At 39.4% G+C, this 15,436-nt stretch overlaps 1 protein-coding gene across 7 annotated transcripts in view; it reads right to left on the bottom strand.

Moving 5' to 3' along the window:
* The window catches only part of LOC114606728 (uncharacterized), a 49,662-nt gene that overhangs the window by 27,385 nt on the left and 6,841 nt on the right, over positions 1 to 15,436 (bottom strand). For 4 of the 7 annotated variants that reach the window (XM_077936193.1, XM_077936192.1, XM_028749245.2 and 1 more), the window contains 5 exons: positions 10,825 to 10,962; positions 9,752 to 9,801; positions 9,096 to 9,195; positions 7,974 to 8,062; positions 5,581 to 5,695 (listed from right to left, as the gene is read on the bottom strand). In XM_077936193.1, coding sequence (XP_077792319.1) covers positions 5,581 to 5,695; positions 7,974 to 8,062; positions 9,096 to 9,195; positions 9,752 to 9,801; positions 10,825 to 10,962 — 492 coding nt within the window. Of the gene's footprint in view, positions 1 to 5,580; positions 5,696 to 7,973; positions 8,063 to 9,095; positions 9,196 to 9,751; positions 9,802 to 10,824; positions 10,963 to 13,925; positions 14,052 to 15,436 lie in introns of all 7 variants that reach the window. The other 3 variants (XM_028749242.2, XM_028749243.2, XM_028749244.2) reach the window with 1 other exon arrangement.

Consider the following 15,436-nt stretch of genomic DNA (forward strand, 5'->3'; position numbering starts at 1 on the left):
TAGTTGGAAATGCCAGGGATCGACTATGGGACCTTCTACATGTGAAACATATGCTCTACTACTAAGCTGTAGCCCTTCCCTGAAAATAGTAAAAGAAGAAGAAGCAGTTGCCACAAATCCCTATTTTTCTTATCCCTATTCAAAAAGAAATCTTTGGATACTGAACTGATAAAGGAGAAAGGCGTTCATGGAACATGTGGCTTATTATTCTGTTGCTATTCCATGAAGCCCTTAACTTGTTCAAGTCTGGAGTAGCTCAGAGGCTCTTAAATGTTTACTGTGCAAGGCTCCCCAAATAAACTACAAGGCCAAAGCCAAGAGACGGCTTAACTGTTAGTAGTGTAAACTATGGTTTATTCAAACAGGCTAGGATCAACTTATAGTTCATGATTCTCACAAGGATTACAAGCGATACAGTTGGTGCCTCCAGCCTTAATGATCATATCTTATTGCAGCTCACTCACTTAGGATATCACAACATGGAATATATTATGTTTCTCACTAAATAAACAACAGGTTTGGATGCCCAGTGAAAGCTCTTAGGGTCTCAGATGTTTTAAATAAAAAATGGAACCCTAACACTTCTACAGCACCTGTTGCCAACAGAAGGTGAAATCACAAATGGGATATGCTAATTTATGATTTCACCTTCAGCTGGCCCTACCTGCTAAAGTAGGTTCCACTGTGCCTTGCTGGGGTGCATGACTTTGAGTAGGCTGTTTTACTGTGGCAAAGAAGATGCACAGTTGGTCGTGGTTGGATGCCAAAGAGCAAGATACCAAGCAAAACAACACAAGCACAAGATGTAATGGCAATATAAAGCTCTTTGTGCTGTAACATGTGCAACCCCAAAAGGTCATAATAATAATGCAATGATTTAGAATTTAAAATTGGGTCAAAGTGGCCACAACACTGCAACTTAATAAAAGCAAAAACAAAAGTGTAGATAAAATTCCCAATGGAAACTGTGTTAATCTCTCTCTCTCTCTCTCTCTCTATATATATATATACTTGCCCTAGTTCATGAAAATAATCAATGCAAGAACCTTTATTGCAAAAATAAGAGAATATTTATTACAAGGGCAGTCAAATCCTGAGATCACAGAGACTTACTAATGACGATGCTACAAGGGCAATTTAAGCATTCTAATTCTTGCACCTGCCCCCTCATTTAACCTGCTGCCCACTGACTATATTAGGAGTACCATATACATTTCTCAATATGGAGCAAATCAGTTTTGAATTAACAACTGTAATGTAGGACATGGTACAACAGCAGCTCTCATAAGAAGCCAGGCCCCTCCTATGAGATACATATTAATGAGTCACTCATGTGTACCAGGCTATCCATATACACCAAGAGAGTGGGGATGAAGCCTCAATGGCTTCTTGAACCATTTTTGATTTTTTGGTTTTTTAAAAAGACAAACACATTGTTCAGAACACAATAGTAATCTTTTTTTCTGAAATGGACCTGACATTGAGGCATGGTTTTGTGGATCTGAAATCAGCTGTCCAGCTTCTTTGTTGAATTAAAGCATCTAGCCATTGGCAGCTAGGGCTGGGCGATACCTGGTTTTCAACATTGTGATATATCAGCAGCTAAATACCACGATACGTTGATATATCATGATGTCTGGAATGCATCTCGTCTGCTTCTTCCTCCCCACCTTAGCTGAGCAAGCCCTGATGCCTCTCCAGCTCACAGGAGCCAGAAGAACAGGATGGGGCTTCCTAAAAAGGTGCAGGCAGGCAGGATGGAGTCTGAGACGGTGCTCGCCTGGAAGCTTCTCTTCTCAGGCTCCTTCTGCCTGCCTGCCTGCCTGCCTGCCTGCCTGCCTGCCTGCTTACCCCCTTTGCCATCTGCATGCAATTTGAGCGGGTGCAATGTATTTCCAGCTCAGATTGTCTGAAACCGGTATCGCAAACCTGAATGCCATACTGCTTTCAGACAATTTACCAATATATTGCCCAGTTCCAATGGCAGCCAGAAAAGGTTGTGACCCAGGCCCGCTACAGATCGGCCAATGCATCAGGAGTATTGAATGCATAAAAAAGGCCTGCACACAAGTCCTACCAAATGCTATACCCTTGGGTAGATGTCTGGGGTTATCAGAAGCAAGGCAGGAACTTCATGAGAACACGGAACAGATCCAGGAATAGGTATCATCTGGTCTGGCCCTTTATAGTCAGAAGTTCCTGAACAAGTCCAAAGCTATTGGATTGCTTCTTAAATATAAAAATCACCAAATTCCACTGCCCAAGTGCTTATTCCAAGGGGGAAAAACTATTGCTGCTGTGGGTAGGCATATGGAGCATTGGTTTCTCAAGCTGCGTTTACCTGGCCAATGTAAGTTGAACATATGCTTCTATTGTGTTTTATTTTGCTTCTGCCTGCAGAACTGGAATTAGTTGCTATGTGACTGCCTGGCAGTCATTATGCTAGCCAGTATGCATCAGGGCAAGTGAAACTCAAACCTTGAAGACAACCACATTGTCAACTCAGAGCCGTAACCATGGCAACAGCCATGCTGCTTCAAAGGGATAAAGAAAGACAAAATAATGTATCTGATATACTATTACTGTAGAAAATAAAATAAAAGATTTAAAAGATGGTTGGATCAACTTCCTAAATTCATGGCAACGTGTACTTTTTGTAACTAACAATTTTGATCACTTCATTATTATTTTAATTAAAAAATTCCCCCCACCCAAACACACCATTGTAGGTTTGAGTATTTCCAAACCTAATATTTCCAACTGAGTCATATTCTCTGTAAATCTAATGAAATAAATAGACTAACATCATAAGTCCATTGGTATCAATGGGTTTACTCTAAGCATGGCTAATGTTGGATATCAGCCCTATTATGTGATAGGAAATATGGCATGCTGTGTTTTTGTAGTACTTTTTCTTTGTAGACTCATTTAATAAAGTGGTATTTACTTTAAAACTCATTAGGATAATTTGTTACCTACTAATCATCTTTGCTACTGTCGCTAGGTCCACTGATGTCCATGATGACTTTTTTGTTCTTTGATTTTATGAAAAACAAGAACTTCAGTCATGAAAATGCCTGAATAATAACAGCATGTAGAAAATGATTATACCTGATTTAAAAGTTCAGGCAAAGTGGCAGTAAAAAAATGCTGCTATAAGGAGAAAAATACATTATGGATGAACAGGCCTCAGAGAAGTTCAGCTGTGGGTGACAAGCAAGATAACCAGAGCTCACTGCAACAAAAATCAAGAGGATTTCTGTACCCCAGAAAGGCAAGGATATTGCCAAGCGCTAGTTATGAGGGTTGGGGAAAACTGCAGAAAAGCTGGGAGATGAAGGTGAAACCCAAAGATGCACTTTCAGCCAGCCCAGGGGCTTGGGCTTATCCAATTGATTTTTTACTTTTATTCTTTAAACAACACCCCACCCAGACACCTGCCCACAATACAGGAACAAACTGCCTGCTTAATTTTTCATAGGAACTAGTTTCAAACCTTCCTGGGAGCTAGTACCCAAATGAGGTTCCAGTTGCCACCTTCAAGACTGCCCACCTCAGGTTGCAACTGTGGCTATGCCACTGTCACTGCACCCCTTTCCATTCACCACTTGGGTCAAGAGAGGAGAGGAAAGAAGTCTTCAGAAGCTCTCTGCTTGTTCAGACCTACCCAGCCACAGGCTTTCACTCCTAATACTGCATTCTGTATACCAGTCGCCCGTCCCCGTCCCCCACCCCCCCGTCCTGTGTTGCTGACATTCTGTTACATCTGTACCAGACGTTCCTCTGAGCTCAGGTTTGAATAACTGTCTAATAACCAAGATAAAGATTCTCTGTTTTCAGCACATGGAACTACGTATATGTACATCACAAGAACAATTATATACAAATTAGTCCATAATCTAGCCTCTTCTTTTATGTATAGCTACATTTTTTAAAAAACACCTAAATTTAACATTCAAAGCACAGTTATCCTAGCCTACACTTAATTAGGCTGGAGTTCTCTGTATCTCTCTATTATACATAAGCTAAAAATGTGTATCACCTTAATCATTTTCCATCCCATACTTCTGAAGAAAGACTGGCTTCTGTAAAATGATTTTATAGAATTCAATTTATTTCAGTTCTCACCCTTTCCTATAGGCTCACTAACATCTACAGTCTCCATTTTCTTTTTCTAATTGAGTTTTTGGGGTGCATTTGAGATATGAGAGATTCTAATACACCGAGAAGTGATATTACACCAAATTAACCTACACAAGAACCACCAGGCATTTCCTGCTGCTTCTTGAAGAATTCAATTACTTTGACACAGACTATGAAAAAGTGATTTCCAGTATAGGACAAGAGTAAACTGAGCTGGGTTTCCTGAAAGAAATCTAGATTTTCTTTTTGAAAACAACAACAGTTGTTCCTGCTTGATTGACAGCAGAGAAATGAAAATTTGTCAGGCTAGAAAGGCTAAAGTTTATGTGTTGTACTATGATAAACTATAAAACTTTTAACAGGAAAAAGCACAATGTAAGCAAGGAACAAAAATGGGTTCTCTCCAAAACCATTTCATAAGGCTATCTAATTAAGATTTATATTAAAAATATTTCCTGTTTTTTTTCCTTCTGTATTCTTTATTTCACTTTTCTTTACCACATTTCTATCCCTTCCTTTAAGACAGGGGCTGGGAACTTGTGACTCTTATTGGTTACAGCTCCAATCATCCCTGACCATAGGCCATGCTGGCTGGAGCTGATGGGAGTTGTGATCCAACAATTCCTGGAGAGCCACAGGTTCCACACCAACGGTGTTTCTTGGAGCTGTGTATATGGGAGCTATCCAATTTCATCCTCAAAACAACCATAGTAGCCTAGGATGAGATAGTGATTATTTATTTATTTGCCAACTAATTTTCAGCCCTCTGGATCAAACCATAGTCTGGTAGTCTGGGCACAATGTCCAAACAGATGCCTATGGGAAGCCCACAAAGAGGACACTACAAAATGAATAGATTTCTTTTTGTATTTCCTTGCTTGCAAGGACACTATGCAAGATAATCCCCTATAGGTGTGCTGGATTATGGGCTACATGCTCAGAAATGCAGTAAAGGGCAACTGAAATGATCAAGCAACTAGAGAAAAAATTTCAGCATTCAGCTGTTTTAGTTTGGCAAAAAAGGCAAGGTAAAGGAAACAGAATATTTATTTATAGACTGCTTAATGTAAAATAATATAAAAACCTTTTAAGCAGCTTGAAATGGTAAAAGACAAATTTACAGAGGGTAAGGCTGTCAGTGGCTGCTAACCACATTGGCTATGTCCTCCCTCCACTGTTACAAGGCAGCCTGCCTTTGAGTTTTTACAGCTCACTCTTTATTAATTATTATCAGTAATAGTAGTAGTAGTAATAGTAGTAGTACTATACCACCCTTCATCTGCTCCAGAGGGTCAGGCAACCCTCCAGAACAACCGGGAGCTTCAGGGAGGAAGAGAGGAAGGGGAATTCTAGCTGGATGAGGGAAAGGTAGGAAATCACACATTTAAAAAATCATTAACAATATACAAATATAAACCTGATGTTGTCATAACTTACCTGCTGGTTTCTTTGAAGTTTTACTCTCATTGCTTCACATATCTCAATTAATTGAAGAAGTTCTGGACGTGGAATGGTTACTTCAGTTGCAGTTCCTTCAGCGCTGAGAAAAAAACTGTGTAAAGTACAATGCATTATTATAGTCACATTTTTCACTTTTTAATACCATAAAGAAAAACACGGATTGTATTCATTATTTGCATGCTTTTTATAATAGTGCTGATTTTGCAAGTGAAATAGGCACTAACAAAGAATTCAAAGAGCATATTTATATAGCCAGTGAATACCAATTATGAAAGCATGCTTTCAAAACATAAAGGTAAAGGGACCCCTGACCATTAGGTCCAGTCGTGGCTGACTCTGGGGTTGCGGCGCTCATCTCGCTTTATTGGCCGAGGGAGCCAGCGTACAGCTTCCGGGTCATGTGGCCAGCATGACTAAGCCACTTCTGGAGAACCAAAACAGCGCACGAAAACGCCGTTTACCTTCCCACCGGAGCGGTACCTATTTATCTACTTGCACTTTGACGTGCTTTCAAACTGCTAGGTTGGCAGGAGCAGGGACCAAGCAACGGGAGCTCACCCCGTCGCGGGGATTTGAACCACCGACCTTGTGATCAGCAAGTCCCAGGCTCTGTGGTTTAACCCACAGCGCCACCCGTGTCCCTTTTCAAAACATACCTCACTGCTATTTAAGTTATCTCCTTGAGCCTTTGCAATAGTTAAGAAATGTATTTTCCTTTAGTGCCAAGCATATTTTACCACAATATGCTAGCATACCTATACTAATCGGAAATAAAAATACCCCAGTATCTTGAAGAATAGTTCCCTTGGCCAAGATGCAAAGAGATGTGGACAACTAGGAGAGGCAGCAATTTACCACCACCAATGGATTGCGTTCCCCCCACCTCACACACACAAATACCAACACAAGAAATGCAATAATTTACTGCATAGTAAATTAATCTGGAGGATTCCCACCCCCTAAACCTCAAGTGCAGCTTTTAAGGGAGCAATAGGAGATTTAAAAAACTACAGTGCACCACGAAAATACAGTCCTTGGCATCCCAATCCTTGCTTTCTGCATTTCAGAATGATGTTTTTGTTGCTGTTATTATTATTAATGTTTCTTTTTTTTGTAACTGCAGCAAAACAAGTTTTGGAAGCATGAAATACACTAAGAAAATTATTCACCAGTTATTTATTTTTAAACACAACACCCTGCAACACACCTAAAACTCATTTTCTTCTTTTCTCTCCCCTCTCCAATTAATTTTTAAATGCAGCGTAGGGAAACAGCCCTAAAAAGCTAGGGATCTTGGTAACTTAAGGACCACCTTCGCCAATATGAACCTGCCTGCTCATGTCCATCAAAGCCCTGCTCTGCACCCCCTTTATTTTAAAATGTAGGTGAATGAGGGCACAAGACAGAGCCTTCTCAGCAAGTGGGTTCAGGATCTGGAATTTCCTGCAGCCAAAGGTTTACTCTCAGACTATATTCAAAAATATAAAAAATAGAGTAGAAGCTTCAAATAATTCCCATTGTGTGCATTGTTCTCCTTTCACTCATACCTTTGTCAGATAATGCTCACAGAAATCAAATACGTGAGTTGTGCTTAAATGGCAAGCCTCTCAGCCATCCAAAGAACAAGCAAAACTGAATAAATTGTCCCATTTATTACAAAAGGTTTTTACTACATATCATTTTAGGATTTGCAGTAATGAAACCTGACAACCCGCATTTAAGTTCTTATTCATAGATCATTGTTTTCTCCATTCATCCCCACACCCTACTCCTTATTTTGCATGCTGACCACTTAGTGGACCGGACCTCCCAGCCCCACTTTTCCCTCAGTAAGCCCCATTCATTCCCAGACTTTTAGCAAAGGGGGAAAATATGAAGAAAGGCAAAAGGGAAACTGGGGCAGGAGGGCAGGATAAGGACTCAATTGTCATCAAAACACTGAAGGAACGGTGACCACGTACCTCAATTCTGTGGGTCACTTTTGACACAAGTTTAAGGATCTGTGCAGTAAGAGATACAATTTCTCTGAGTATTTTTGGTAGCTTTCAAGAATGATATGTAAGTTTACTTTATATATATATATATATATATAAAGCAATATATATATATATATATATATATATGCAGGTTTTGGTGTCCTCGGGTGTCTTCCCGTGTTACACGGGAAGACACCCGAGGACACCAAAACCTGCATTCCTGTACCCGTGAAAATCTACGAAAGCATATATATATATATATATATATATATAAACAGGACCCCATAATCCTCTAATCCTCAACACAACACAGATGCTGGTCACCATTTTATTCAGGTTATCTCCTTCTGGATCAATTTCATTCACAATATCAAATGTCTCTCTACTGCTTACCTAAGCTTGTCAGTAAGTGCTTCTAAAGAATTGTTTGACTGCAACATAAGAGCAGCTCGAGAACTTAATCCTTCTGTAAGCAGCAGCACCTGTGGAAGAAGTCATACACAAAATTATTCCTAAAATCACCTCAGTTTCTCTTTCTTCTTTGTTAAAATCTTACTTTAAAAAAAAATGAAGTTACATTATGGTGACATCTGGCAAAAGAAAAATGATGTTTAAATGGAAGGTGTGTGTTGACTGTACAGTGGGAGAGTGGAGAACTATCTGCAACTGTGTGCCTGCGCTCTATTTTTGCCCTTGGTGATTTATGTGTCTTTCACTTGGTTTCTTTGGGTTCAACTTTTTGTGTTCAATGCTTCATATAACCTTCTGGTCTACTTTGCCCAATTCTACATACTGAACCTTCTATATATGCACCCCGGTATCTATTTCAGGCTGAAATCTCCATAATGTCTGGGTCTAGCTTCAGTAGAAACAAATCAAGTGAACTAATGAAATATTCCATGCAAAACGATAATCGCCCAGATTACAGCACACCCCTAGCAGAGGGAAACCATGTGGACAAGGACCCAAAGATGGGTATCTATCCTCAAATACGGGGGATTTCCCCCTAAAATTGACAATATTGGAACAGAATTGCTATGCAGGCACATTCATCTCTGCCTTCTTTAATCAATTCCTATGCAACTCCACTTGAACTTCCTTAGTGGTGGGTCCTGTTTACATACCCTCCTTTTAATCTCACGCCCGCACTGCATGCAAACCTTTTAAGTTTGTGCATTTGACCCAAATACCCCTTTAAAATGTGCACTCGCCTCAGTTAGAGCTTTACACTTACTTTCTAATATACATTTTAACAAGGTGTATTTTACAAAAAGTTAAGAAACTCTCAACTACTCCCTCTCTCATCCCACTACCAACCAAGCCCTCAATCAAATTATCAATGTATGTTGGTAGGTTAGGGAAAAGAATGTGAAGTGAACCCCACCCCCCCACACACACAGCTCCAGGAAATCTGAATGCCTATTTTTGAAGGGGGGGGGGAGCCCTTTTCACAGTCTCATATATATGCTAATAACTTTCAAAAAGTACTCTGGTGAATTTTGTATACCACTTTACCTGCCTTTCCAGCTGTAGTACTTGGGCCTTCAGAAAACTAACACGTCTTTCCTCAAAGCATTCGTTCTTCCCTTCCTTTATGAGCTGCTCATATTGGCTTCTAAGAAATAAAATGTATTTCCTTGTAAAGAATGTCGAACAAACACATAATGCTACATTGATATTTAATAAGTACAATTTATTGGAACAACTGGAAATGATGTTAAATGCAGAAAAGAGATTTCTTTTTGTCTCCTGCTTTTAGCCAATTATTCCAAAACCCTGTTATTTTTCTGAAAATTGCCTTCTATCTGTTTTATTGTACTACAAATAACTTATTGCCTTGAAAAGCCTTAAATGTTTCTTAAGTATCCGTTCATTTCTCACCACCTCCATGCGGGAAGCAACTCTGAATACACAAATACTAACTACTTTTGTCCTCAAATACATGCTGGCTAAGAAATGAGCAGCTATATAAATCATAGATCAGGGAGATTCAAACCGATTTCTAACATTATGGGCTCACACAAGAACTGAATAACTAATTTTCCTTCTATAAATTTCTCAGTATCCTCTGCCATAATTTTGTCATCCTTAGCTTTCAATACATGACCTCACAGATAAAACAAAAGCTGTTTTCATAAATCTAGGGCTTTGTTATCAATTTCTTTCAGTACCTTAAATCTTCTAATTCATACTTTAATCTTAGATTTTCCTCTTGCAGTTTCTAAGAAGAAATAAAAAATACTATGGTTAAATATACTATTAGGACTTGTAAATAGTATTTTTAAGTTACACAAACAGTAGTTTATATTCATTTATATATAAACATTTGTCACGTATAAATAGAAACGTTTTATACCCAAAAAATTTATTTCAACTAGTATTGTAAACTAAGATTTCAAAGCTATATGAATGTAATCATGACTGCATCACAAATAACTATTATCACAAGCATGTGTTAACAGTTTATATAAAGACCATTATTTCATCCCAAAGGGAAAGATTTATATAAAAGAAGTTTAAACTTAATCATCAAAGTTCAACATCATGTATTCCAACTTCCCCTCATGCAACAAAAATTGCTGTCTCCTCCCTGCACCCATACAAATCTGTTCCAGAGGAAGAATGCAGGAAGAAGGGAATTCCCATTGCAGTACAGAAATCCATTCTACTTGTACACTACAGATACCATTGGATTTCACCCAATAGGAGGAAATAAAAGATGAAGGGTGAGCCACAAACTGGAGAAATATGGCATATATGGTGAAATAAAAAATAACACCATAAAGCACCATCTAAAAAGATTTGTTGAAGACCTCAGTGTTACTTTAATGTCAATGATAATACCTTATAAAGCAGATACAAATCTGGGTTCTCAGAGAACAATTCATGTATTAAGTTCTTGCAGGGAGAAGACTTGGAAAAGAAGTATAATTAAGTTCTGCCCTAATCCTAATAATTTATAACATCTGCATTTGGATCTCCTTCCATGCACACCAAATATCTCTGCAATCCCATAATATTATGGGTGACATCTAATCCTCAAAGCAGACCTGCTGAAATAAATAGATTTAAGTAACCATTCATTTCAATGGGTCTGAGTACTCCTCAGTAGGATCTCACCCTATGTTTTAAGAACCCAGCTGAAACGCAACTCATCTGAAAATACTACTTTGCTAAAATATCAAGCCCTGTTGCTTTTTTATGCAAAAAACTGTATACAAATACAACCTTTTTTCTTTTTTACCTTTTGCTCACTCCTGTTCATAAAAGGAATGTGAAGTTCATTGTTCTGTTTATCCCCTCTCAACGGTGAATTATCTTGACATGCTGAACCCTGAGACGTGAGGCTGCTTGCAGGGAGCTTGGCCATGGGCCTTCCAACCTTTAAAATAAACACAGTCACATTTCAATGGTTTTAAAAAAAACTGGACTTCACAAACACAGACATCAACAAAAGTAGGCAACATTAGACAAAACTGTGTAGGTAGCACTTTCAAGCAATTGTACAGTGGTACCTCACAAGACGAATGCCTCGCAAGACAAAAAACTCGCTAGACGAAAGGGTTTTTTGTTTTTTGAGCTGCTTCGCAAGACGATTTTCCCTATGGGCTTGCAAGTTTGCAAACGTCTTGCAAGTTTGTTTCCTTTTTCTTAACACAGTTGCGACTTGACTTCGAGGAGCAACTCAGAGAACGCGGTGTGGTAGCCTTTTTTGAGGTTTTTAAAGACTTTGGTGATTTTTGAAGCTTTTCCAAAACTTTCCTGACACCGTGCTTCGCAAGACGACAAAACTCGCGGAACGAATTAATTTCGTCTTGCGAGGCACCACTGTACTCCTGAATTTAATAAGGGTTTTCTTTAAAATGACTTGTGTCTCTATTTTTTGCTACAGTTCTTGAAAAATATGTACAGTAAACCTTCATATGCACACATCATTTCAGTTTCAAAATGCAGGCTAGTTATTCTGTTTGTATGTAATAATCTTCTGCTTAGATCAGTGAAAGAATCCTGATAAACATTTATCTGAAGCAATGACTGCTGCAGCGATGAAGGATTACCAGCTACAGTGAGCAGGGCTGGATTAACCATTGTGCTAAATAACTTTACTAATGAGCCCCACCAGCATAAATGTATTATGGTTTCTTCAACCCATCTTGCACTGAGTTCTTTTGTTAACATCATTCTACAATTTACTAAGCAGACAAGCCGTAGCCACATCCATGGTGATAGGAAAACTGAGAATAATGAGAATAATCTCGTCTAACAAGATCACAAAAAAGGAGTTAGAAAGCCTATGGATGTGCATTCATCTATTACAGATTAACAAAGTATCGTTTAATTCTCCTTTTATGTCCCTAAAGTAGTGGTTTTGAAATTGGATTCCTCAAAAACATAGAAGGCTCCTCAATCAGAAGATGTATAATTGCTATTTATTTATTTTAAGGTATTCCTAGGATGCTTTTCTGGAGAATGCCTTTCCAAAATGGTTTAAAATTGTAATAAACAACATGAAGGAAAAAGTGACACAGCAAAAGATAAAAAGAAAGCACCCAATTACCTCAGAAAATCAGAAAAGCCAATAAAACATAATTAGAAAATAAAAGGTAAAGGTAAAGGTACCCCTGCCCATACGGGCCAGTCTTGACAGACTCTGGGGTTGTGCGCCCATCTCACTCAAGAGGCCGGGGGCCAGCGCTGTCCGGAGACACTTCCGGGTCACGTGGCCAGCGTGACATCGCTGCTCTGGCGAGCCAGAGCCGCACACGGAAACGCCGTTTACCTTCCCGCTAGTAAGCGGTCCCTATTTATCTACTTGCACCCGGGGGTGCTTTCGAACTGCTAGGTTGGCAGGCGCTGGGACCAAACGACGGGAGCGCACCCCACCGCGGGGATTCGAACTGCCGACCTTTCAATCGGCAAGCCCTAGGCGCTGAGGCTTTTACCCACAGCGCCACCCGTGTCACCTAATTAGAAAATAGCCACAATCAATTATTATTACCTACAAACAGAAAAAGATTACAAACAATTAACCATGATTCATTGAAGGCCTGTTGGAAAATACAGTACAGGTCTTTAAGCTTTCCAGAATCCCTGAAAAATGAAAGCTAGTTGCAGGTCTGATACAAGGAAGTTCTTAAGCCATGGGGCCACCTCGGAAAAGGCCCTCTTCCTTGCGGCCACCAGCCTCACTGGCCTAGGGGATGGACACACCAGGAGGGGGTCCCAGTGCAGATCTCAGCAAGCAAACAGGATGGTACACATGCAGGAAGTCCAAGAAACAGCTTGAACCCAATGTCTAGGGCCTTAAATGTTACTCTAAACTGGCTATAGATACGAACCAGAAACCATTGGAGCCGATACAAAAGGGCTCTGGCAGATGTACTCTGAACCAGCTGAAGTTTCCAACCTAGCTTTAAAGGTAGCCCCACATACAGTGCATTACAGTAGTCTAATCTGGACGAGACTAGAGCACGGAGCACTGGGGCTATGGCACATCTCTCTGGACTTGCTGTAGAGCATTTCTCTAAAGTCATTTACCTATTATCTACATGGCTAGGTTCAAGATGCTGGTCTTGGTGTATAAAGGCCTATACAGCTTCGGACCAGGACACCTCAAAGACTGTTTCACCCCTATATACCCATTCAATCACTGCACTCTGCAGGTAACGGCCTCATGTTCCACACAATATAGGAATCAGGCCTTTAGCATCTATCTGTTGGAATCTCCTCCCCTTAAATACTGTTGTTGTTTAGTCGTTTAGTCGTGTCTGACTCTTCGTGACCCCATGGACCAGAGCACGCCAGGCACTCCTGTCTTCCACTGCCTCCCGCAGTTTGGTCAAAATACTAGACAAGTGTTATTGGTTATCTTTTTGGTGTCTACTAAAGCCCTTTTTCTTCCAACACAACTTTTAAGTTGAGAGCTTTCTCAGTCTCCATCGGTACTGGTATTGTTTTTAAGAAGCTTTTATTATTGTTTGTTGTTTGCCACCCTGAGCTCCTTGTTGGATATAAATTTATTTATTTATTTCATTTATTATGTGTTTGTTTGTTTGTTTGTTTGTTTGTTTATTAGATTTCTATACTGCCCTTCACCGTGAGATCTCAAGACAGTTCACAGAATAAAATACAGGATAAAAACAAGTTAATTCAACAAATAAACCAATGTTATTTACAATATTCATATCCCACCTTTCTGAATGACAATTGGTCTTCAAGACAAAGAACAATAAACGAAAACTGATACATAACAATACGATAATAAATTTCTATTAAAAAAGCAGTAGCAATTTATAAAGGCTCATGGGGAGAGCAGGGGAGAGCTCGGAATAAAGCATCTGAGACCTTAAGCTGCTTGTATGACTGTTCCAGCTGCTGGTCTTCAAAGTTGGTACCAGCTGTTTCAGTCTCTGAGAAAACAGTGCATCTCCTTATACAGGCAGCTACAGAGTCTGAAGCTCCTGGCTCTTCCTAGTTACAGGGAGGTTAAAGAGAGGGATGAAAGTGTTTACTTCTCAGGGCAAAATAATCAGGAGAGATTCAAATCTTCACTAGCAAGTTAACCAGCTTAAGGAAACTTAATTTGAATTTTGAGAACTGGAGTCTGAGGAACAGTTATTATCCTTGTAAAGAAAGGACAAAGCATTCAGTATTGTTCAGATGCTGACACGCTTTAGCAAGTACCACAAACCAATCTGACATTTGCACAGTGATCTAAGACATGGAGAATTTAAAGGAGATCAGGACAACAGAAGATTACAAACTTGAATACAGAAAATAATTCAGATTGCTTAGTGACAAGCCCTGCAAGAATCTTGACCAACTGTTGCATTTTATTTTATTTCGCTCGTTATGAGAATGCCTCCATTTTATAAGGGCGCATATTCATTTCCATAAGCTATGTAGGTAGTTCTTCACTGAGGTCTGCATCTATTGTACACTTATGGTAGTGAACACAAATGCCATTGATCCCAGTAGGAAGGCTTGCAGGCATGACACATTCAGTGTCAAACGAAGGTCTCTAATTAGTGAATAGTTCCGGTCTGACAGAAAAGGCCTTAACCTTCCACAGGGAATAATGAGCTAGGCAATGTCTGAAGCACCCAAATAAGCTTCTGTGAACAAGAATGGCACTGAGAACTGCTTTAAATGTGCTAAAATGACAGACATCAGTGACCGAACAGTGAACCGTACACTTGGCAATGAACAGGAAAATGCATGCTATAGGAAAGGGTGCTGGTCTTTGTTTTTTCTCTTGTGCATCTGAACTCGGGACTAAATCTGATAGACCACATTATTTGGTAGACTTATTTAAAACAAAACTAGGAGATTTGTGGAATACAGATAATTGTCTGAAATCTTTGTCCTTTTAACAGTATTTATAATATGAAAGCATGTGGCAACTTCCCTGAACATCATAACAAACTCAGTTTTTAAAGAACATTTATAAAAAGCTCATTAGCAAAGACAAGACTTTAATAGAAGGGTAGCACCAGAAACAGTTTGAATGGCAAGTTATTAACATTGTGACTAAACAAGAGGTAGAAGCTTGAACATGATTCTAACTGTCCAATATGTCGTTAGTCAAATACTGTACATCAAAACATTTAAGAATCTCCACACATATTATTAAGAGCTGAACAAGATGTGGAAGGAAGAAAAACATTTAATAAGGAATAAAGCATTCTACCTGCCACAATGCTTTGTGTCGTATAAGTACAATTCAAAGAAAGATACCCTTTGGTGGCGCAGTGGGTCAGTACGTCCAGATGTTAATCAGAAGGTTGGTAATTCAAGCCCACCCAGGGACAGCTGTGGGCAGGATTCCTGCATTGCAGGGGTTGGACTAGATGACT

This window comes from Podarcis muralis, chromosome 11 (assembly GCF_964188315.1).
Source record: "Podarcis muralis chromosome 11, rPodMur119.hap1.1, whole genome shotgun sequence".
In the NCBI taxonomy this organism is placed as follows: Eukaryota; Metazoa; Chordata; class Lepidosauria; order Squamata; family Lacertidae; genus Podarcis; species Podarcis muralis.